Source organism: Atractosteus spatula, chromosome 6 (assembly GCF_055471065.1).
Source record: "Atractosteus spatula isolate fAtrSpa1 chromosome 6, fAtrSpa1.hap1, whole genome shotgun sequence".
NCBI classification, from domain to species: Eukaryota; Metazoa; Chordata; class Actinopteri; order Semionotiformes; family Lepisosteidae; genus Atractosteus; species Atractosteus spatula.
Window position 1 is genome coordinate 51,750,527 of NC_142711.1, and position 24,673 is coordinate 51,775,199.

General features: G+C 35.7%; 1 protein-coding gene across 6 annotated transcripts in view; it reads left to right on the top strand.

Moving 5' to 3' along the window:
• Positions 1 to 24,673, top strand: part of LOC148833028 (disco-interacting protein 2 homolog C) — a 224,110-nt gene that overhangs the window by 86,448 nt on the left and 112,989 nt on the right. The window contains exon 1 of one of the 6 annotated variants that reach the window (XM_088918308.1): positions 22,717 to 22,838. The exons of the other annotated variants lie outside the window; for them this stretch is intronic. Coding sequence (XP_088774434.1) covers positions 22,832 to 22,838 — 7 coding nt within the window. The 5' untranslated portion in view covers positions 22,717 to 22,831. Of the gene's footprint in view, positions 1 to 22,716; positions 22,839 to 24,673 lie in introns of those variants that run through there. 6 annotated transcript variants of the gene reach the window in all.

Sequence of the window (24,673 nt, forward strand, 5' to 3'; positions counted from 1 at the left end):
CACCAGTTTTTGCTACATACAGTAGGCCCTCTTTCTTTCTGCAGTATTACAGGCTTCTTTGTTCCCCTGAGACCTTTTTTCTTTAATGTCTCACATTTCCCCCAGGCTGTTATCAGCCTACCTAGTCATTTTCAATATCAAATTCAGTACCCAATCTTCATAAGGAAGTTTACTGCACTGAGGCTCTAACTGAACTGTATGTGTGCTCAGCTCGAATGAAAATCAGCAGGTTTAGGCCTCCATGACTAGGTTGATAACGCCTGTGCTTCTGAATATTTCCATCCTAACCCAAAAGGACATGTCATGATGTAGTTTAGTGTTTTGTAAAGGGGTACAGGTAATTTTGCTGGAGGTGGAGGTTTGAGCATTAAGAGAAGAGCTCCATGAAAATGTCTCTTGATGACTGAATACTTGGGCTGGTGTTTGGCTGTGGCAGTAATGTGATTGTACTTCCATGTCAGTGTGCAAAGGTTTGCCTTAAGTATTTAGTTGGGAGATACCAACACAGGCATTAGCTAGTCACCTTAACTAACATCTACAAGATAACTAATACAGTTGTTTAGTTTGTGGATTCAGGTTTGGATTAAAAATATTCACTTTAGAAAACTGTGTTTATAAAATTGAGATTCAACAGAATAGGACATTACTGAAAGGGTGGCGAATGGTTTTGCACGGCTTATTACGATGTTTTATTGTATTTTAAAGGGATGTGAACTCAATATGTAATGAATCATGCATTAAAACATCGCATACATGGAAATGGAAAATGCATGAGTATATTTTCTTATACCTTGTGGCTCTGACTAACAGTATCAGTACAGCAAGAAATGTTAAATTACTGTATATGTACAGTATACCGTATACTGCCTCAAGTGAATTCTAGGACTAATAAACAACAGTCATCTTGAGCAAAATAAACTTGGTTATTTCTATACATATTCATATATTCAGATTGTATTTGAAAGGAATAACAGCCACAGATAACTGAAAAATCTGCAGATTGTATTTCCCTTTCTGAAGTGTTGTATACCTTGTTGATGAGCACGGACAACACCTGATTAGAACATATTTAATAGTAGTGCAGTTTAGGAATTTATTTTACAGTCAATTTAAAATTCTTCAGAAAGAGAATCTACTGTAGATCTATATAATAGGGATGTAATGACAGCTTTTTTGAGGCAAGCTGAATATTTCCATCAGTATGTGGTCTTTTCTATTACCCAGATGGTCCAGAGTAATACAGGAAACATTTGGTCACAGTACATTAGTTTTATCTCCATGGTAACATCAGGTTTTCAGCTTTTATAGGATTCTTCCCCGAGAACTGCTATATATGCCATAATGTAATTACTTCATACATATTGTAATGATTCCGCTTGCCATTAATATCTGATGTGTACTTCTGGGTGGCTCTCTGTATAAGGTGACAATCTTGAAATATAACTTGAAATATATTTTTTTATAAAGTTTATAACTTTGAGACCAGACATTTTGGGAATGTAAGTGAATATAAACAGTTAACAAGTAACATTTTATTTTTATTGCCATGTCCTTTTTGGATGCCTTGTTTGTTTGAAGGGAATGTTAGTAACGTTTTTATAGCATTCTGAAGCAAGTAAATATAGGGTAAATAAGCCCTGAAAAATAAATTGGACCATCATAGGAATAAGTAACAAGTTGTAGTGGTGACTTTTATGACACTTGTCACTGCTTAGAAAGAATTGTGTGTCTTCAATGTTTGCCATTCTGACAGAAAGTTGGTAGAGACAGGTGAATCACTACAATATCTTTTTCGTCTGCTGACATTAATATACCTCTGGGTTTTTAAATGTTGATAAGGGTTGTCTTCATAAAATAGATGGCATCATAAGGACCATAGTATTTTAGTGAATCGTTTGGATATGACTTTCCTGTTCCAATTTACTAAATATATGAGATACCCTTCAATAAAATTGTGCATTGTGGCTTTAGGTTTGAAATATTTTTGTGAAAGATTGCGTAGCAAAACGCGTCAACTGATTTTCTACTCAATTGAATACATTTTTAAAAGATCAGTTAGTTATTATTAATTAAATGCTCAGTTATTCTAATACATCTGCATGTACAGTATATTCCATTTTGCTCTCTTTGCATATCAAATCTCCAGTAATGTATGTATAAATGTGTATATGTGTGCAAATATTGGAAGTTTTTTTTCCATTTTTTAGATTCAAAGTACATGAAAAGTAGTGGGTATTTCTGTTTTATTGTAATGACTGAATTACTTTGCACACAGGACCTTTAATTGTGGCTCTGAATGCAAGTCAAACTGTGTGTTTAAAAACATAGTATAGGATTTGTCCATCTTTAATAACCACTTGGTCTAATTTACACAATGCAGCATGCAGCAGGTGCAAGGCAGGAGACACCTGGAATAGGATGCTACAGTATACCATAGATGGGCACATACATTTGTTCACACATGTACTGTATATGCAGTACAATTCAGAGACTAACTAACTGGAGCACCCAGAGAAAAAACAGATTGCCAATGAGACCACAAATGCAACCAACCTCTTAGAATCAAACCCAAGAGCATTGAGGGAGCAACACTAATCATTATACCACTTTGCTTCCCTCAACAAATTCATCCCAGCATAAACCCATCCTGTGTTCATACAGTAGCATGTTTGGATTGGATGTGTATGACAAATAATCCGGGTCATACAGATTTACATGCTGTTTAGGATTAACTACAGTAAAACATTTCTAGGTCCAGTGACATATTAAAATCTGCAAGTTGGTATTAAAGGCTTCCTGTGCCGAAAAGGGCATAATTTGCATATTTTTCACTTTCTCGTTCTAATATGCTGCGGAAATGGGATCTGATTTCAAAGAAGGTTTTTCCTTTGAAATAGTAGCTATGCTTTGTTTGCAGTATATTACAGCATCAAATAAGTGCCCGACTGTCATTGAAAATCAAAACCTGCACGTTATGTAACTTGATGCATCTAAGACCTCCTTTGCCGTAATGAAATATTTATCACTTTATCTGGCTGACTCTAAACAGGTTTGTCAACTCTATGGGGCCTTTCGCATCTTGAAAAAGGCACTTGTCAGAGAAGATGTCACCATCACTATCACTTTGAATAACCACTTATCCGAGTGAGGTAGCAGTGACCCAAAGCCTAGCCCAGGAAGCGCTGGGCGCAAGGTTGGGTTACAAGCTGGACTGGACACCAGTCCATTGCAGGGCACACAAACGTACACATACGCTCACACCAGGGCCAGTTCTTTTACAGAAGCCAGTTCACCTGCCAGCATGTCTCTGGACTCTAGGAGGAAACTGGAGCACCTGGAAGAGGCCCACGTGAATGTGAGGAGAACATGGAAACTCAAAACAGATACAGCTCAGGAATTGAACTTAGGGCCCCCTGCAATGCCATCCACCGTGCCACCAAGCTAAATAGTGAGAACTAGTAGTCTTCATTTACTAAGTTAAAATGCTTACCATGTTCCTGCCAAGCGGATACTTTTATTCTAATCTTGTACAGTGTTTTGTCAATAGCAGCCATATAAATCAGTAACTATTGGTCTATTAGCCAAGGTATTACTAAGAATGACTTTAGTCACAAAATACAAAGGTCTTCTTACAGTTCTTGTGTTTTTCTCTCCCTTTAGCTTTTGATACTTAAATGGAATTTTCTGTGAGCTAGGAACCTAAATTACAGATTGTGCACTTTTTCTTTATTGAGTCACCCATCTGACATTTGCTTTGCTGCTTGTGGTACTTTTAAAACTGTTGTCCGTAATTGTCCACAAACTGCGTCTTTGGTATTTAAAGAAGCAGTTTAACTGTAAGCAGTTTGAACTGTAGTTCAAATATTATTGTTGTTATTATTATTTGGTTTCCAATAAACTACTCTTCTTTTTAAAAACAAAAATAAAAAGATGATACTGTTCAGGGCATATGAAACCAAGGGAAGAAGTGTATAATGTGAAGAAGTGTTAATAGCACCTTCTTCAAATATTTGGAAAGTGTGGATGCTAGTCTCAAGTCAAAACAGATGAAAGCACATTGTGCCCTATTATTAACACTATGTCTGGTAAATATGTAGTAAGATTATGCCATTTCTGCTAATAGCAGAAAGTGTTTTTCAGCCATTGAGCCACTTTATGCCAGCATGGAAAGAGCCCAAGCTGTGCTGCAAGCAGTCGTTGATTATGTATGTTTGGATGAGATTTACTAGTATTGACACACTCATAACCCTTAGTGGTATTGCTTTTTCCTCCAATGTACAGGGCAAATCTGTCAAAGGCAACTACTGTGGGAGAAAAATATATCAGCATGTGTTTGTCATACAGAGTGTGATGTACTTAAAGTTACTGTTGTAGTTTTTCTACTAAGGTATACATTCATGTAAGTTCAAGTTTCCACAAATAAAGCTGAGATTAATTTTTTTCTAAGAATGATTTTATATTTGATTTTATTCTAATTTAAAATTTAAAATTGATTATTACTGTGGTACCATAGTGCTATTGGTTCTATACAGTTAAAGTTAGTACCGGAATGTATAATTTAAAGCTGCCTCTTTTTTTTCAATTTAATATCACCAATTCATTTTTGTTATGCCTACCCCCTTTGGCACGGGTCGTTGTGTGTATGTCTCATCTCCACTAGAAGCTGTAAACAGTGTGACCACACAAGGGAGAATGAGGAAGTATAGGCAGACCTACCCACCTTTGAGGCACTGGTCTTTTAAAAACGTCATGTACTGTACACCACAGCCCCTTACAGAAGATTCAGCGCTGGTTGCAGGAGAGTTCTGTCCCTCATTGACTGCTCCTCAAGTCCGCAAGCACCTAGGAGGCTGTGTCTCTGAGAGCTGAAAACACCCTTACTGATTAATTCCACCCTACCCTTCTTCAACCAATTGGTGCCACTGCTGGGGGAATCTTCATTTCTCATCGTATTATTTAGATTCCAGAAATTAAATTCAAAAGAAAACATTTAGCTACAGGTATATAATCTTCTTATCTTATATCTGTTGCTTTTTGTGGCTTGCTATTACTTTTGGGCACAGATTATATAATACTTTGTTTATTATATTGATGATATACTGATTGTTCCTTTAATGCTAAAAACATAGCGGTAACACAAACATTGAAACTTAGGTTTTGAACTCAAGTATAATCTTTCTTCGTGTGCAGTTCTTAGAACAAATATACATGCAGTAAACTGTCGATGACATGATTTTTTACTATGTCAGCTGTTGGAAAGGTCCTCATCAGACATTAATAATTTGTCATTTTATTTACTGCTGCCTCTAAAATGACCATATGCCGCACGCTTGACATCTTAATCCCGTCACTTTCTGAAAAGTGCTTGTTTATCGGTATGACATTTTGTTTGCATATCTAAGGTGCGTAACATGATGCCCATTCATGTGAACCTTGGGCTGTCTGCGCGTTGCTGCTTTGGAATAAAAACATGAAAATTGACTTAGGCAGCTGTTACTAACAAACACGGTTTATTAATGCTTCATTTTGAGCATGTACAGTATTAATACCAAAAGTAAGAAGTCTTATCCCTGCAGAAGACTTTGAGAAAAAGAAGTAAATCAGGATTGTAATACACGAGAGCCTCCTCTAAGTAACTTCCAGATATCTTTGGTAGCCATTAACATTTTCTATGGAATTCTGCGCAATGTCTAATAAGCAAAACCGTTGTGGGGCTCAGCAGCTCTTTGGTGCCTTCACGCTTAATGAGCTCATCTAAATGGAAATGAGGAGAGGGGTCGTTGTCTGTTGCGGTAAAACAACATATTTTGTGATCTGTGTGTCTAATTGAAGATGAGAGACGAAACATGTTTGCCCCTAGGTTACAGAAACCTATGCTGGATTTCCAGCACTTTCAAGGATCTGATAGTTTTGAGCACCTCAATTGTTCGTGCAGTTTGTATGTGGAACATATAAAGTTAATTTCATCTTGTACATTTGCTTATATTTAAGTGGTTATCCTCAAGGCGCAGTGGGGCTAATTTGAATAACCATATATAGCCGATAATAATTTTGATAATTTGATCATGATAATCGGCATCATATATGTCTCTCATAAACCGTTACTACCATATTATTTTAAGACGAAGTGTTTCAGAAAAAAAACATTAGTTTAGTCCTAATGCAGATTCTGAATAGAATATGTACCAAAATTGAACAAATTATTATGGTTTTTGTTCTAATAAAATGCTGTAACATTATAATAAGGAAGGATAAGTGGGATAAATATTTAATTATCCAATCAACCTGAAGATGTGTGTTGTTTTAGTGTCCTACAGTTGAATAAAGAGGGTTTTCTACAATGATACTGCACCTCAAAAACATTCTCTGTTTTGTTGTATATACAGTATGCTTCTTTTAAAATGTATATGACATTTTCTGTTTTGCATTCACTTTGTCTATTGCTAGTGGCAAAAAATGTTTTAGAATTGTCATAAATCCTATGATATTTTACAGAGCACACTTTTTATTACACATAATTCATACGAGCAGAAGAGAAAAATGTATTCAGTTTAGTATCTGATTCAAATTTTGTGGAAAACGGAAAATAAAATTTTATAGGTACAATAAGTACATTAGCCGCTGAAGCCTATTATAAATTTCCTCTTACAGTTGAAATATTGCTTCAGGTAGTACTATAGCATTGTTGGAAATTGTTATTAAAAATAAAAGACCAAAAATATATTCCCTTAGACATAAAATGCTTGAGAAATTTTGGCACACCTTCCCATTGCAAATTGTTGAACTGTGAAAGGCACATTCTTTCCATTTAGCGCATTCAAAAATTGAGGTAATCTTAGCTTTGTTGTGATCTTTTTCATTTTTTCTTACTTTAGCATTACATATTCCCCCCCTTTTCAAGCCATAAAAATAGTAAAAACTCACATGGCTTTTGGCATTGAACAATTGCAGCTGTGTTTTATATAACATGAATACTGTATGTAGTGATTATATTAGTGAGAAATGTATGTCAGAATTGGCTAAAACCTTGACAGAGACAATTCCCCTTGTTTTCTCACAACCACTAATTAGTTTGTATGCTTTTGTTATACAGCTTTGTCATGTACTTATAGAAGGATTATCAAAGCTTTGCTTTAAAGCAAAATGTCTCTCATTTCTAGCAAATGAATAAAAGGATTTAGTGCAAATCTAGAAACACCATCAGTACCATATGGGAAAATGAAATGTTACAGGGAGTTTACTTGACATTTGACACTGTCAAAAATCAACTAAAAATCACTCTTTTAGTGTGTGGTAGCCTATACACCCATCTTGACAGATTATGAGTGTCAGCTGTTGGAAAAATCAGTCATCAGGCTTTTTTAGATGTTGAAATACCCTTAAGAGTAATGGTATCACGGAAGGCACTATTTAGTCTTAACAGTTTAAAATAAAACTGTGTAGTACAGATCAGATTGGTACTTCCTCTTCACCTCAAAACTTCACAGAATGGACTTTATAAAATGAGTAAATAGGGAAATAATATGAATGGAAACAATATTAATTTTGCTAATGAAATTAATAAAGGAAAAGCATGCACGTGCACCTAATACACTTGGTATTTTTACACCCTGGTTTTATTCTCATTTCATGAAAAAAAGATCTTGCAGTTTAAGTTATTGAAGTACACTAACTTATGCTGAGCACTATGGAGCAGTGCTTAAGGTTAACGACTTGCAACTGCGCGGTTGTGGGTTCAAATTACAGGTGAGACACTGCTGTTGTACCCTTGAGCAAGGTACTTCACCCGAATTGTTCCAGTATGATACATAACTGTATAAATGGATGAATATTTAAGTTGCTTTGAATAAAAGCAACAGCCAAACAAATTAGTAAATCAGAGGATAAAAAAATCAAGCAACCCGTTATCTTAAATATGGATGAATGAAAACAAGATTGATGTGTTTTTCTTTCTGCTCAAAGTCGTATTCTTGGAAAACATTGTGAATGTAATAATGTACTTTAATGAACTAAATGCAACAACAAATGCATTGCAAACTCTGTTCATGTTTAAATAAATGTTTGATAGACTCAGAAGGTGACTGATTGATTTCCCGTGCGTTTCAGTCAATTAATACTGTTTTTAAAATGCATATGCAGCCGTTGGGACCTATTAAGCAAGGAGAACACAATACTAAAAAAATAAGAGTTTCCCTCTTGTGTGGCTTTTAAGAGTGGTGGCAGAATTCGGATGTCAATTCTGGATACTTTGAACAGCAGTTTAGTATACTGTACATTATAATTCAGCCTAGATCTGCTTTGTTTCAGATGAAGTGTGAGGAATATTTGCTAGATCTTATTAAGCTGAGCCTATGTCTTAAGAAAACCAAAACCAGGGAAAACCTTAAAAAACAGCTAAACATGAGAGAATCCAGAGTACCCCTGCGGGTATACTGTACTTGGCTTTGACCAGCATTATGAACAAAACATTGTTAACAGGTTTTGAGTTTCTGAAATACTCAGGTCTGTGGCACTGTTGTGTGCTATAATTCTCAAACAATTTCAATGCTATTTATAAAGTACAAAACATTCATTATACAAAAAGGCTGCACATTTAAGGATAGAAGTTGTGACACACGATGCCAACGTGCCTTCTTGGTTGTTGGCTCCTCAGCTTTGCACTAGAGTTATTCACTCCAGGGGGCTATTGTTTGCGATGCCTTTTTATTGGGCTCTGACCTTTTCTGTATTGCAATAGTCATTACTACTACCACTAAATTATTACTGAAGAAAAAGATGTTGAGTCACCAAAAATGTACTCTTTTCACAGCTCTATTGAGCTTCTGCTTCTATAGGATTTTGTGTTTCAGAACAGAACAAAAGAAAGGAGGCTGTTTGTTTCATGTACATTGCCACATGAGCACTCACGATCTAGGTATTTCTTTTTCATGGGGGGTGGGGGTGGGGGTGAAGCATTGATTCAGTTCTGCAGTTGTGAAATGCAGATAAAATGACTATCCCTTAAGTCCTAAAAGCTTAAGGTTTAAGGGTTTCCCTCTAATTTTTTTATAGATACAATTATTTGTCTTGTCTCTCTTCCTATCTACTGTCTATATAGCATGATAGAGGATAAACTAAGACGTTTAATGTTCAATAAGTTCCCAGTTTATTGTGATTAGGATTTTAGGTTTAATTGAATTGGTGCAATCTATAAATATTGCACCTAGAAAATTCTTGCTGTATATCCAAGCCAGGTTTTGATTTTCACTTATCTCTTGTGTCTCAGTGAGTATGCCAGCCAGAAATGTGCCAGCCTACATTTCTTTCCCAACAACGGCAGTCAGTGCTGCCACCTCACAGCTCTTCAGTCTGAGGTTCAGTTCCAGACCAGTGGGTGTATTACCTATTTCATGTATATGTGCCTTTCTGAAGATGGATAGATGCTTTTTACATTCATTTCCCACTTGTTATTTGTTACCTGATTAGATCAAGGGTAAAGTATGTAATCAGTGTACGAATGTAATTGTTTGATTGAAGTAGTTTTCTTTGATATAAACTGATGCCCAATACCTAAAACCATGACACATTTTTGCAAGAGACATTGTTTTATTTTCTTTTGAAAAGATGAAAACACCAAGAAGTCATTCAAAATCCTAGAAACAGGTTGTAATAATAAGGTAGTCCATAAACAACACAAAATAATATACAGAAACTAATGTCAAATATTCTGTGTAATGGTGTCAGAACAACATTTCACTTGATAAAATTTTAAAAGTGTACAATATGTTATTAGTTTCTGTCTAAGCTAATTTATGGTAATTTTTCCCCCACAAACAGATGACATTTTGATGGGCTGGATAAAGAGTAGAAAGATTTTAGTGTGATTGGAACTTGCTGTCCAAGAAATATTACACGAGGGGTGTTAGCATGGGGAATTACACATAGCTGCTTGGTTTCATTATCCCTGATAAAACGGTTTACACAGGCTAAACAACTTTGTTAGCCTGGAGTAGGACAGCTATTCATCTGGTAGCCTCTTAGACGATGTAAATCGATGAGCCTAATGTCCGCTTTTGCTTCACTGAGTCAGGTACAAAGTCAGGTACAGCCTCATCCCATTGAAGGTCTTAGATAACAAGTATGTATCACTCATTCAGTTATAAAGACATAATGCAGCAAACCAATTTATAATGAATTTAAATTGTTTAATTTAATAAATGTTATAGAATTACCCTCCATTATTCAAAACTGAAAGAAATCAACTAAATCAATTAAAAGACCTCATGTTACAGCATAGTAGTACTGGGAGGGGTGAAGTGTTGATCTTAATGATGTATATATTTTTAAATGCATGAAGATACAGTAAATGAAGTACTATGTAATGTGTCAGGTTATACAAAATAGATATAAAAACCCACTGCAACAACGTTTTGCTTTGATCTGCAATTATTTAATAAATCAAATTTAAATATCTAAAAATATCTGATAAAACATTACATAGACATAATCACAGTCGAAAAATCTTACATGAGGCATCTGTATAGTGACAATAGACAATTTGACTGTGAGTCACTGCTTGCTGATACTTACTGAAGTGCTACCATATCAACGTTCATAACACCTGGCTGCCACAGAACATTACTGTACATCCTTTCAGCTGTCACCTGCTGGCTTGAGTTCAAGCCAGCTTTACTGAATATCATATAGGACTACAGCAGATATAGAAATCATTTAAGAAGAAGAGTTTTCTGCATAAGGTGATTGTTTTTTCCAAACTTCTTTTTCATTCTTTCAGAGTAACCATTATTTAATTATTTTTTTCTCAAAATTACCACAAATTGTAGCTCTATCATGTGAGATTAAAGTTCAAGTAAGTACTTTTGAAGCAGAAATTCCACTGCGTTAGGGCCATAACAAAGTATAAAGTTCTGTCATATATATATATTTTCTATTTATTTTTACAGAAGTTCACAGGATTTTCATTGACACGGTGTATGTGCGGGGTCAACTGACACACACAGCCTGATTGTCATACATATTTTTTTAAGCTGAGTTTAAGAAATTAAAAATCAAAATGGGATATGAGGATAAAGGAAACAGAGATATGAAGTTAAATAGCCTATTTAATATTTGTTGATGACTTTAATTTGAAAAGTAATAGTTGTTATTAGTGCAACTGACTTTAGTTTTATTCTTGTCTCATAATTAGTTTAAATTATTAAAAGTGTTAACATATTAATATTTATTTCTCTTCATATAGTGTATGTTCTAATCTCTTATTGCATTGGATGGTCTGTTCCTGTCTGTAGTCACTTGATTTTGTGTCTTTTTCTTAGAGCCCAACAGACATTGTCATGAAGGAACACAGAGAAACATTTTACAGTTTGACCAATCAAATTTCTAGAATGATTCTGAAGGGGTGGGTGCATTTGTTACAGCACCTTGAAATTACAAAAATAATACTGTGTTAATGTTATCACAGAAGACAGAGTAATTTTTTTTAATGTAAATAACTGTAATATTGTTTTTATAGACAGCATGTTGTGCCTGTTTGATTTAAGTGAATCATTCTTTTTCTTGATAGTCTGTGTGGTTGTTGTCTCTGCTGATCCTTTTGATCAAGGAAAATGGTAAAAGATTTCCTCTCATTAATAAATTATTGTTAAAGCTCTAAAGTGTAAAAGCTCTTCTAAAGTGTTTTATTTCATAAAACATTAATCATTCTCACCATCTATATGGTCTGCAAATGTCAATAATTTTAGTAATATTTGATTAACCTAAATGAAATTCCATTTTTGCTGGGTTTTTTTTGGTGTGTCTTGTGCTAGTTTGATATGCTTAAATCTGAGCTATACTGGAAATAAAATATTTTTCTCCATTACCCTTTAATAGTTTCTACACATTTTGTGGGATCTGGAACGACATCTATCTAAATGATATACACAAGGCTATAAAAAACATATGTGTTAAATTATTGTGTATACAGTAGATATTAAGATAAAACTGGATCTTTGCGGTGATTAATATTTTTTGAGTCGAACAAAAGATTTGTACAGACTAAAAGAGCAGAATATTATTTCCATCCTTATTTTTGAACAAAAAAAAAGCTATTTAATGAATTCACTAAGACACTGTAATAGCAAAAAGACACTATTTCCTCATGCATTGCAGACATACTGAAAATGTGAAGATGGAACACAATAATATGGTATTGATAGAGCTAAATATGATAACCAGCCTCTGCTATAGATTAATTTGACTTTAGCAAGAAACTAACCTCACCTTTACCTACTGTAACTGACCGTACCCTGATACAAAACCTTAACGCTAACCTTCTCGCTTGTTCAATCTAACTACTTTATAAAATCGTAGTCTCTTTATTATATATGTATTAACAACTGGCTTGTTATCCATTTAGAAAGTAGATTTTTTTAACCCTAAACCAAGGCTTGACTATTAATCATGGGTTGCAATTATATATTTTGTGAGATTTTAAATATGCAGTAATGTACAGTATGGTAAATTTTGAAGTTAGCTGTCACTAAGATGTAAAAATGTCCAAATAAAAACACTTAGGCCTCATTGCTCTTGTACTTTTGTGTCCTGCCGAGAAAAAAATATAGTTATTTATAAAAGTGTTAATGGATGTTCTCTTCATATCATAGTGTATTGGCCTCAGTCTCAGCAAATCAACAGGTGGCTGACAACAGTATGGCACTCTAAACACTTAACTGGCAGATGTAATGCTTTTGTCCAGGGCAGTAGTAAATGGATTTAATAATAAATGGATAAACATGTTGTTCAGTTCTTTGTTGCGGCATAAAATATTGATTATTTTTTATCTGTCCTGTCTGTGTATACTGTAATCTCATTGCTATAAGCATTACCTACAAATCAGTGCCCCAGATCCACAGGGTGAACCAAAAGTCAAGACTTTAGGCGGTGCTGGGAAACTAGCAGGACTGATTAAGCGTTGCCACCTGGAGGAGAATCACATCAGACAGGATGTAGGAAGCTATACGGTTAGCAACTTGACTCAACAGTGTGTCATAAGCTTTTACAGGCACAGTGAATAATGAGGGAAATGTGTGGTTCCACTCATAAGCCTTTTTCTTACTTGCCTGCTAGTAAGAACAGTGTCTTGTGTGACAGAAAATGGTTTGATTAAAACAGTTTTTTTCTATTTACCAAAATTACAGAGGTTACAGGGCAATGTGTGGTTTTATATTCACAGAGGTACCAAAATGTGCATGTAAAGGATTTTTAATCTCATATACTTAGCTTGACCTTTAGCTTAAATATTAAATCAAAACTCAAAAATGTCATCACCTGAATCTTGACGTCTGCACTAAATAGTGCCTTTTCCTCTATCTCTATTCCTTCTGGATCACGGGTAGCATTCAGGTTGAGTGAGGTGTCTTTTGCATGCCTTTTGATTGATCTGAGAATATGAATTCACAGAGCTTCATCTGTGGTCAAATGTCCTTTCTGCTTCTGTTGGAGAAAAATAGCCTTATCTGGATTTATCTACTGGTGTGTGAGAAATCTGTGCTCAGGAGCTTATCTCTTCGCACCTTACATGTTGCAATGTCCTTTTTATTAACCCATTTTTTTTCATAAATTAAAAATATGCAGCTAATACAGGCTCCATACAACAAAGTCTGGACTTAGTACAGAAGCATTGGAAAACATTTTTCTCCATTCGCCTTTGGACTTTTTACCTTTGAAAACTAGGGAAACAACATTTCCTCCTTTTTTCAATTATAAATACAAATCTACCTTCTATCTCAAGATTTTCACACTAAAATATTCTTATTCTCCCTGTAATGTGACTTTTTAGGGTGCCTGGACATTTGTATTGCTATAGAATTCCAGGCTGTTGTTGTGTACGAAACGTCTCTGGCTTATGCAACTGTGTAACTGCACACTTCAAATAATGAACAATGATTCCTTCCAGAGCAGGTTCTGTTTTTCCCTCAAGTATTGTTGGCCATTACGAGCTGGAAAAGTTTAATCTTGAAACACTTTTTCTTCAGGTCACCAGAAGAATCCCATTTATAACATTACAGTTTGTAAAATGTTATGTCATATCATTTGCCAAACCGCTTTATACCATAGTGTATAAAGAGCCAGAAGCCAGAGCCTACCCAGCAGGCAACGAGCACAAGGCAGAGTACACCCTGGACGTGGTGCCAGTCAATCGCAGGGCAAGTGCAAGCCAATCATGCATGGGGACAATTTTAAAGCCATGGTAAAGGCAGAGGAGGGAAATTTGACACAGACACCGAGATAACTCCCTACTCTTATCGAGAAATTCCTGGGGATCTTTAATGACCACTGAGAGTCAGGACCTCAGTTAAACATCTCATCCAAAAGACAGCGCCCACTACAGTCCACGCCACTATACTGGGGCATTAGGAACCACACAGACTGCAGGGTGGGCGCGCCCCACTGGTTCTACTAACACCTCTTCCAGCAGCAACCATACAGTAGCTTCCCAGGAGGTCTCCCATCCAGGTACTGACCAGGCTCAACCCTGCTTAGCTTCAGTGGGTAGCCAGTTGAGAACTGCAGGGTTTTATAGCTGCTGGCAGTTTGTAAAATAATATTTTTATTATTGAGAGGATGTGGTGCAGTATGTGTTGTGTAAGACGTAATAAAAAATGAATTAATATAATATGAATCATGTGTTCTCTGATGCTGATTTGTTCAGAAGTCATACAGTAAGTGGATTAGAATATTATACAACACTGCCTTTTTTAAAACCACTCAGGTTAAATATAGTATGTTGTCAAACATAAATGTGTAATAAAATCTTTCAATTTCTGTGAAATTTCCATTCACATTTGTCAGCATATAGGTTCAAAAATGCAGTAAGAATTAAGTGTAAAAGACTTAAGAAGACTTTGCACTTGTGCAACTGTATGCGCAGTAAAGCCAGAAAAGTTGAGAAAGTGGTAAATTACCCACCTTTGTCTCTGGGGCATTATCAGTCTTATACAGTGGCTCACCTTGAAGGCAGTGCCTTCTGTGAAACCTTGCAGACCTGCCACACTGGAAGGTCCGTATTTGATCCCTCTTAGCTTTTGAATGTGTATTTTTCTGAGATAGTCAGAGTGGTGGTAACTGGTCATGGGTCTGTTTTTTTTTTAATTTAATGGTAGTCGGCATCACTAGGTTGAGATGTAATGGCATCCTGCTGTGTACATATTTGAAATGTTTGAATTAATCTGCATGTTATCTTTACAGCATGTACCTGTATGTATGTACAAAGCCTACTTTAGCATATGAGTGAAATAACATAGTGAGAACACTATTATAAATAATAGGTGAACACAATATATTATTATGAAGTAATTAACATCATTATTTATTTTCCCTCTTCAAGGACGGGGTACCAGGTTTTTGAAGATGAATGTGGACTTTTAAAACTGCATATTGTAAGATAAAATCTTGGTGGTACTGTACATACTGTATGTCATGTAAGTGTTCTTTTGAATTGAGTGGGCATTCTGATTTCGAACCATGAGAGACTGAATACATGTTATTATTATTCTTCTACTTGTCCCCCAGCAGCCCCCCTCCCCCTCCCCCTGAGGCCCTCTATATTGAAACAAGGCAGTCTTGGCTTGGATGCCTTACGTGACATAAAACAGAAGAGACAAACACAGCAGTGTCTCATACATCACGCAGGGCCTGACCCACATGCTTATGCAGAAGGCTGAGATTAATGCTGAAGAAATACAAACATGGACGTTTCTACTCTGTATGCTTTAAATGTGGCAGGGTACGCTTTTCTTTTTGTGTTTAAATATTAAAAATCCCCAGTACAGAAAGAGTGTAAACCTGCATTGAGACATTTCCTTCGTGCTCTGCAATAGCAACACTTACAAACCTTTCTGTTTGCCAAGCTTATTTGTGGCCTGGGATCAAATGTTTGCCTTGGCACAAATAGGTCACTTGGCCGTGCTGCCAACCTTCTGAGTGTGTTTGACAGGATGTGTTAACATTGTTCATCTGATACAGCTTAGATATCTGGAAAAAAAAAACATTTTAGAATATTTTAACAACTTAGCCCTATTATAACAAATGCAATTCCAGTCTGATTTCAGGTCTTCAGTGAAACATAGCAAAAACAGCTATTTTTCCTTTGAGTACAGAAATCTCATTTAATTATTAGGAAGCCATTGAGACTTTTACCCAGTTTGCTTTCGAGTGAAATGTACTGCACTGGGACTGCTGACATTAAACCTTGCACATCTGTCTTGTCTCATTAAGTGTGAAATAGTGCTTGCATCTGACATTTTTCTGTTATTGCATTTTCTGCCAATTATGGTGGCTGTGTCAGGATTCTAGGACCATATTATAAACCGGCAGTAGGTGAACTGATCTGACCTCTTAGTGTCTCATCATAATCACTCTATTCCTTCGAAGAAAATGAAATATGATCTTTAGATCAGATCTAACTATGAGCGTATAAAGCAGAGCAGACAAGCACCCCATGCTCACAGGACTCCAATGATTTAAGCAGAGTTTCTCAGCCTCTTGTGAATTACTGCTGACATCAACAACTACCACTGAAACCATTAACACACATTCTTCAATGTCTTACCTCTGCATTTAACTTAACTGACATTACCAAAAGAGAGAAAGTTCTTGGGGTAGAATGTAATCGTGCTGTATTATATCTACTGTAGTACTAATCAAGTAGTATTTACTGTACAGTAGTTGCAGCGAAACAAAAGCAAAAAAAGACATCTGTGTGCTGGATAATCTAAGAGGTGCCACCAATTACTTGTTTATCTGTTGTCAACTTGTTATACTGGAAATACAGGGAGATTATTTTTAATAAAAAAAAACATTTAGATTACTTTTTTAAGGCAATATGATTTTACAGGATATTGGTTATGGCCTTATGGCATTAAACTTTTTTTTACATTTAGTTTGAGAATTGAAAGGTTAACGTATAGATCTCGAGATCAATAAAAAAACTATTTCACCAGCCCTGGCAAGGCAGTGGTAAAGGCGAAATTAGTTGTTCAAAAACACCCATTCCTTTTCTAATCTTTTTGTCCAATACAGGGTCTGTGCCGGCAAGCAATGGGCACAAGGGCGGATACACAATGGGCCTGGAGTTGCCAGTCCTTCAGATGGCACACACAAAGACACACACATGTTCACACCAGGGCCAATTTTCCCAAAAGCTAATAAAAGGAGAACTCATGCCAGACTGTGTTAAATCTCGATAACAAATAAATAAATTGACAGTTTCACAAAATTGTGACAAAACAATTAGTATTTCAGTGAATCGTCCTGATTCACTGAACTCGATTCAGTTGCACTAATTACATTACATTCATCTTGTACAGTAAATGTATATTTTGTCATGTAAATTGGTGGTTGCACACTTTACCATTTATCCAGTAGTTTCATTGTGGTTTGAAATGCATTCATCATTGTCAATTCAATATAACCCCAAAATGTAAAAATAGCACTAGGGTTCCCCTTTAACTTTACCAGTATATCTTAGGACTGTGGGAGGAAACTGAAGCACCTGGAGGAAACCCGTGTGAAGATGGGGACAGCATACAGTACAAACCCAGGGCCCCAGAGCCAAGAGGCGTCAATGTTAACCAGTTCACTACTCTGCAGTCATGATCAAACCATGTTGTTGTTGATATAAAATATATCCATAAATCTAGAGATTATTTTATTAACACTCCATGAAGGATAAGTTGCACTTTGTTTTTATATAGAAATTTTATTAACATGATACAACATAATGTTCTTCGCTGATACTAGATAATCAATTGGGAAAACAACTGAAGTGCTGCTAAATCTAGGGTGAAAATTGCAAGCAAATCTTCTGTGACTTCATGTTGCAATTATGATTATGACTAGTGAAATCCCTGTTGCTTTAAGTCATTCCACATTTATTTGTGCATTGCAGCATTTTTTCCCTCGGATAAGTACTTTTCTTTCACCTCCCCAGCCTGATTCCCTGCACAGCTCAGTTTAAGCAATCATGTTAGAAAGAGAACTGTGCTTTCTGAGAAACTAGCTTGCAGTGTAAGATTGAGATCTCGGAAGTACAGCCTGAGATCAAGAGAATTCTCGAAACACTGAACCCCACCTCTGTGCAACGACTCCCTCTGAAGGCCGTATGGTGAGTTTTGGCATTCAAAATGGCTTTTCTAACAGTAGTGTTGACTTGCACTGGGGAAATATATTCCGAGCTCAAACATGAAAACGAGATACATTCTCTTATTGAGGAATCCTGCAGTGACCCTGGGAAAGCAATTATGCGCTATAAGACAGTTGTGTCAAATTGTATGAATCATGTTTAATTTGTCATTTGTCTTACTCTTTATTGGTGAATCTCTGTTTACTTCTAATTGTGGCAACAATTAAACTGTGTTTTGGAGGTTAAAGTAGAGTTTGGGCCTCACAAGGAAAGGTTAATAATTGTACAGTCTTAAAGTCTTAAAAAAGACTTTACTAATGAATTAGTCCTTTTAAAACAGGGACAGTAACACTACGCCATCCTGAAATACAGTAATTCCTGATTTGGTCACACACATTGATTCACTCTTCTGCTCCATAGGCTACAAAGTTCTTATTTTTGAAAAATTCTGTGCCTGCACTGCAAAGATTGCATTAATATTGGAGCACTTACTGTATAAAGGCTGTTCTTTTCATTTCATGCCGTGGGTTCTGAAATGATGAGACCATCTCTAGAGTAACCTTGTTCTGCACAGAATGAAGTCCCTTCTACTTGCTTATCTGTGTGTGACATGGGAATCAGCCTTGTGGTATTAATTAGAAGTTCTTCCGTTGTTCGCCTTTCATCTTTACTCTACTTCTGCCACAATGATGGCTTGCATCCTGCCTCAGACATTATGACTGGATTGTCAGTGAGTTCATCTGCAGATTTGGCCGAAGTTAGAGTGTTGTGAACTCCCAAAATTCAGATGAAAATTGCTGTTTGTAATGAATACTACAGTATATACAGTATAGGCCCCCTGTATAGTTTCCTTTTTTTAAACAGGAGGTTCAGTAGAAGGTCATAAAAATATTTATTATTGTGTTTTAGTGTCGTGACAGTGAACAAAAATGTATTTGGTATTTTACAGTCTACCGAAGGGAATATAAGCTAAGAGCAGACACCATCATAATCAGGGTAAAGAAATATAAATACAGGGTCTAAAATATATATTCTAATGTATAGTACTGTATGTCACCATTGAGAAATATCAATTATTACTTATACTCCAAGAGAGCCAGGTAGAAAGCATTCAAGAAAATACAGTACACGAACCTAAGATGAAATTTGGGTAATTGGCATGTCACCAAACAGCCTAATTGATGTATTCTAGACTTAAAACTTCATATTCTTCTGCTTTACAAGTAATTTAATTAAATATAAATATGTTTTATATGTCTATAGATCATCTAGTGCTGTGAAAAAGTTATTCTAACATTATTCACTGTACAATTGCTTCCTGAATGGGGGTGAATTTGAAGGGATGTAAAGGGTACCACTGTAGTATAAGGGACAGTTAACGTTATCTTGTCCATGTATCCTAAATGCTTCATGCAATTCAGGGTCACAGGGCAACTGGAGCCTACCCTGGTAAGCAGCAGTCGCAGGGCAGGATATACGGATAAACTCTGGACAGGATGCAGTCCATTGTAGGGCACGCACAGATGCAGACACATACACACACCATGGTCAATTTTCCCAGAAGCCTGTTAACCTACCAGTATGTCTTTGGTCTGTCAGAGGAAATCAGAGCACCTGGAGGAAACCCATGCAGACACAGGGAGAACACACAAACTACGCACAGATAGCACCCCAGATGCGAAATTGAACTCAGGTACTCAACTCTGCGCGACCATGCTACCCTTATATAGACAGTGTCTGAGAAATATACTGTAGTACATAGGAGAACCAGCCTAACCTGTCAATAATCATTAGTGGGTACTAGGCTCCTGTTTCATCCAGCAGTTGCTGGATCATGTACTTGCTATAGCAATGTGTCATTTGTGATGCTGTTATTCTAAATCTCTGGACATTGACTTTGTCAGTGCGGGTGAATTTGAAGAGAAGTTAAAGATATCACACTATGCTCAGGAATTGACAGGACTAAAATGACAGAGCATACTGTAGTGTTGGCCCTGTTGATTGAGGTGCTGTGACTTGTGGTCTCTGAGATCAGGGCTGATCACTGATGGACTGTGTTTGGCTGTAGCATCTTGCTACAGTAGGTTAGGTTTTGCTGGCTGTGAGCACAAGCAGATGTCAACTGTGCAACTGTGCTCTGACTTAGTCGCCTTCAACATTCTGCTGATACAAGCGCATTATTCTTTTCTTGTGTAGGGTTTATTGTTCCTTTTTGGGGTTTTTTGTCTTGATTTTCACTAGGGTTGATATTTAGCAAGCTAAAGAACCTCATGCCTCACCACCTGTGCCCAATCAACTCACACTGATGAAGTGATTTAGTGCTTATTTAGCAGTCACAGCCAGTCATGAGTGATTGTTTAATAAAATGATGCCAAATTATGTACGTATACTTTATTTTTTGAAAAATATACATGTATAAGTAGTGATAAGCTTCTTTTGATGTTGAACATACAATCACAGCTACCTAGATTTCATTAAAAAAAATGTATACATTTTTTATTTTGTAGACCGTTTTTTTTCCATTTAAATTACCACTTTGCTTGTGTTCTAGTGTTTTTTTCCATTATAAAAATGTTTCCATTACATTTGTTTTAAATACAAAGTTGTTTTAAATGATTTTAGGGAGGTATTCGATTCTAAAGGTTTTTTGTTTCGAATTCTTCACTTGTTCCAGATTTCCATGTGTTTAGTCTCACTGTATGGTACAGCAATGTACTAATGATATTCTTAACATACAATAATAAAGTCAAATGATCTAATCTAGAAAGCAGCAGTTAATCACCTAACTAACCTGCAGTTTGATGACAACATTCGCTGATTGACCAACCTCAAGTTTCAAGAACTGTAAAAAAGGAAAAGTAAATATATAATACCAAAACAATGTTTCAAAAGGTTTAAAAATGATTACCATAGTGACTGAATGATAAAAATGGTTAAAGCATTCCTTATTACTGCTATTTAAATTTATTTTGTGGAGATAACTGTGGAGTTGATAATTGCGCTGCTTTCTTTTGGGTTAGCAAGCTGCATGAAATGTGTTCAGTCTTCATAGAAGGCTTCTTTAGAGCTCTTGTTTGTGGTTACTTTCTTCCCCACGAGTGAGTATGGTCTGTTTATATCAGGCAATTCTTGGAATGGCCTACAGAGCCACAAATGATTCAACAGTTAAGTTCTTTTGCCTGCAGTCCCCATAGTTATAGCAGAATAAATTGCTTATGACATGCAGTTTTCCATCACTTTGGTTACTTTCCATTAAAAACCTATTATTTGGCTTTAAAAATCTTTATAATTCATCTCTGACTGGAGTTTGAGATTGTGGGACATAGTGATTCTACTGCAAATTCAGCCCCAGGAAGAAAAATGTCCTTACTAGGCAGGACCCCAGGAATAACCTGTAATTAGTCAGCCAACACTGACTCTGAATCAAGTATGAAGGGACAGTATGAAGGGAAAGAGATTGTTTTATTAGAAACAAGCCATTCGTTTTTACAATGCAGTACATGGTTGCTTGTTCTTTATACAGTAGTGATTTCATTAATTGCTGAGAAACACATTTTTCCCTTCAGGTAAGAATTCCTCAAGGAACATAATTCAGATAGCTTTTTATATTTATATAAGGGTGCGTTGATTATATTCAGTAACTCAGGGGTTTAAATCAGGGAACTCAGAGGCTCTGAAAACCTGCGTTTTAGTGGGTAGGCTCACATGTTTCTGGAATAAATGGACATATCCTTAAAAGACAATAAATTTATATACACTACCCAGTCGAAGTCCATCAGCAAATGTTATTGTGGAACAGAAAGATTTGTTGTGTATAAAAATTATTTACGTTAAAGGGAAAACTTGTGTATGTTTCCATAGAAAGGGATGTAATTTCTCTTTTGTGTTCTGGAGTCCTGGTCTAGGTTCTGAAATTAGCTTCCAGTCTCTCAATGTGAGTAACTTGATACTGGCTCTGTTTATTGGAAGGCAGATGAGACTTAAGGTATTGCTCAGTGGTGAATATTTTAATTTTGGCTGTTTTCTGGACCTAATTTAGAATAAAATCTGTAAAATTTTACAAATCCACATAATGGCGGTGGCCAAATTCTATTAAACATTCTTATTGAGGAATAGAGCACTGCTAAAAGTATTTGAAAGGCAGAAAAGCACCTGCTAGTTTTTGTTTTGTCAACAAAGAAATAACAAAGATCCTACCCTGCCAGAAGTTCTCTGTATCTCCTGGGATGAGGAGGAGTTTGTCACTGTACTGTGACTGTACTAGCAATGGGCAGTTTTTCAGTTTTATTGTTTGCTTATAGTAAGGCAAAACGTGTTTGGACAAGTCAGTTTGAATATTCCACTGTAGTTAGCAGGCGAGCATACAAATCCAACAGGATAATCCAATATTTATGGTGCTATAAAAAATGTAAATTCTTTTTCATAAATATGTTTGGTCACACTGAAGACAGTAGAGCATGCTATCTAGTGTTCTGAAGCTTTTTTTTATTTTTCCCCTTTTGGAGGAGTGGAGATAACTGCTGTTTTATTGAGATCTGAAAAGCTATTCCCAAGCCTGGTGTTCAAGCTAGGAATGAAGTTTTAGACCAAAGAAAGAAACAAACTGTAGCTTTAAAATTAATAAAAGGCCAAACCCAACAGGATCACCATCTCACCATCTTACTGGATATGTCAAGTAAGTATGGTTTTGACCTGTAAGTCAGGAATAAGATACAAAAAGAATCAAGTTTTTTAGCTTCCCATACATCCAGTGTCATTATAGTCATTGTACCTGTTAATCATAAATTCGGTTAAAGTGAGTGTGGAAATGCTGTTCCAAAAAAATGGGTGTGCTGATTAACAAATATATATATATATGTATATAAATATAAATATATATGTGTGTGTGTATGCTGCTTTAGGATAGATATAAAGCCTATGATCTGTATAATTATAATACTTTACTTAATATGAACCCAGGTCTGTTCCCTGACATTATTTGACCTTGGGGTCAGAATTACCATGTTCATGTGATACCACTCTTATCCATGATAGGAGGGAGCATGTTGTCTTACCTTAAGATTTATCTTAAAGATATATAACCTACTATCATGTGTGTAGATTCCTTCAATGACTCGTAATTGTGTGCTATTAAATCAGTTGGTTTATGTTTAGATTGAGAGAGAATTTAAGTAGTGTGGGAGATCCAAGATTTTATTTTCAATATATTTTTAAAATAATATTGCAAAAACTAATTTCTGTTTGCCTTTATGGTATTTTATAATTCCTTTGTTTAATTTTTTTTCTTGAATACTCTGTCGTTTTCACATATTGGCATTTGCACTCAAATTGTTTAGTTGTACTTCCAGTTGTTAATGATATTGTTGAAAAACAAACTGGATACAGGAATTAGCCCATTTTTTCGTCTGATTGTCAAGTGATGTGAGATTTTAAATTTTAAAGGGCGCAGGAAATTAACTCTTATCCCATTTCTAATAAATTATCCTTTTTAATGAAAAGTAATAAATGTCATTAACATTTACTAGGGCATTGTTGTCCTACATTGATCTCATCTGGAGGAGTTCCTTGAAAAAACAACTATTTCTGAGTTTCTTGATTGTCTTTAGCTTGCAGACTTTTGATTGTTTTGCAAAAATATTATGAATACTATGAAAGGAAGTAATGGTTTTGCTTGTAATCTTGTCAAGATTATTCTTGTAGGGAAAACTGTATGGAATATGTAAACTAATACCATTAAACAATGACATCATGAGACATCCATATTGAAAACATTTTGTTGTCTACAGATGATGGATGATGATAATCTTAAATCTTCATCTTATATGGGCTTTGCAGTCTTTTGATGTACAGGTTTGAACAGTAATTGTTTAAACATAAGAGTATATTGAGAAACACTTTACTGTGCAATATTTTCGCTAGTATTGGATGGTATTGTCAGGTTTTGCTGATTGGAACATAGCAGAAAACGTCAAACTTATTTTGAAAAACAAAATGCAGTTTTTCAGTGCAGGAAAATACAAATATTGATAACTAGAAATTCATATTGGTACAGTACATGTGCTTCAGTTCTGCAAATGCTAATCACTTGTGATACTTTCCATGAGAGACTATAGCGTTAGCAAGTTGCAAGAGCTTTTCTTGATGCTGCAAATTACATATCTAGTAGGTATTGTAAAGTCATCAAGTCTTCACCCCAGGGACAATGTCTTGTTTTCTCTTTTTCTTGTTTCAAGTAGTGCAAGTTCAGACTTGTGTATTGAGAATTGTAAGCTGCTGAAACCTCCTTTTCTGCTGTGTCACATTTATGAGGCCTCTCATGCGTTGTTAATCATTACTGTTAACAATTTTCCATTCTTGACAATTCAGTGTTTATGTATATTCACAGCTTTTTTTGCACTGGAAAAAGAATATTAGCAGGTTAACACAAATTCTCTTGAATGCCATGTAAGGTTAAATATGCTTTCATAACTGTTTTCTTATTTGTTTTAGAAACATAAGTAAAAATAGAAG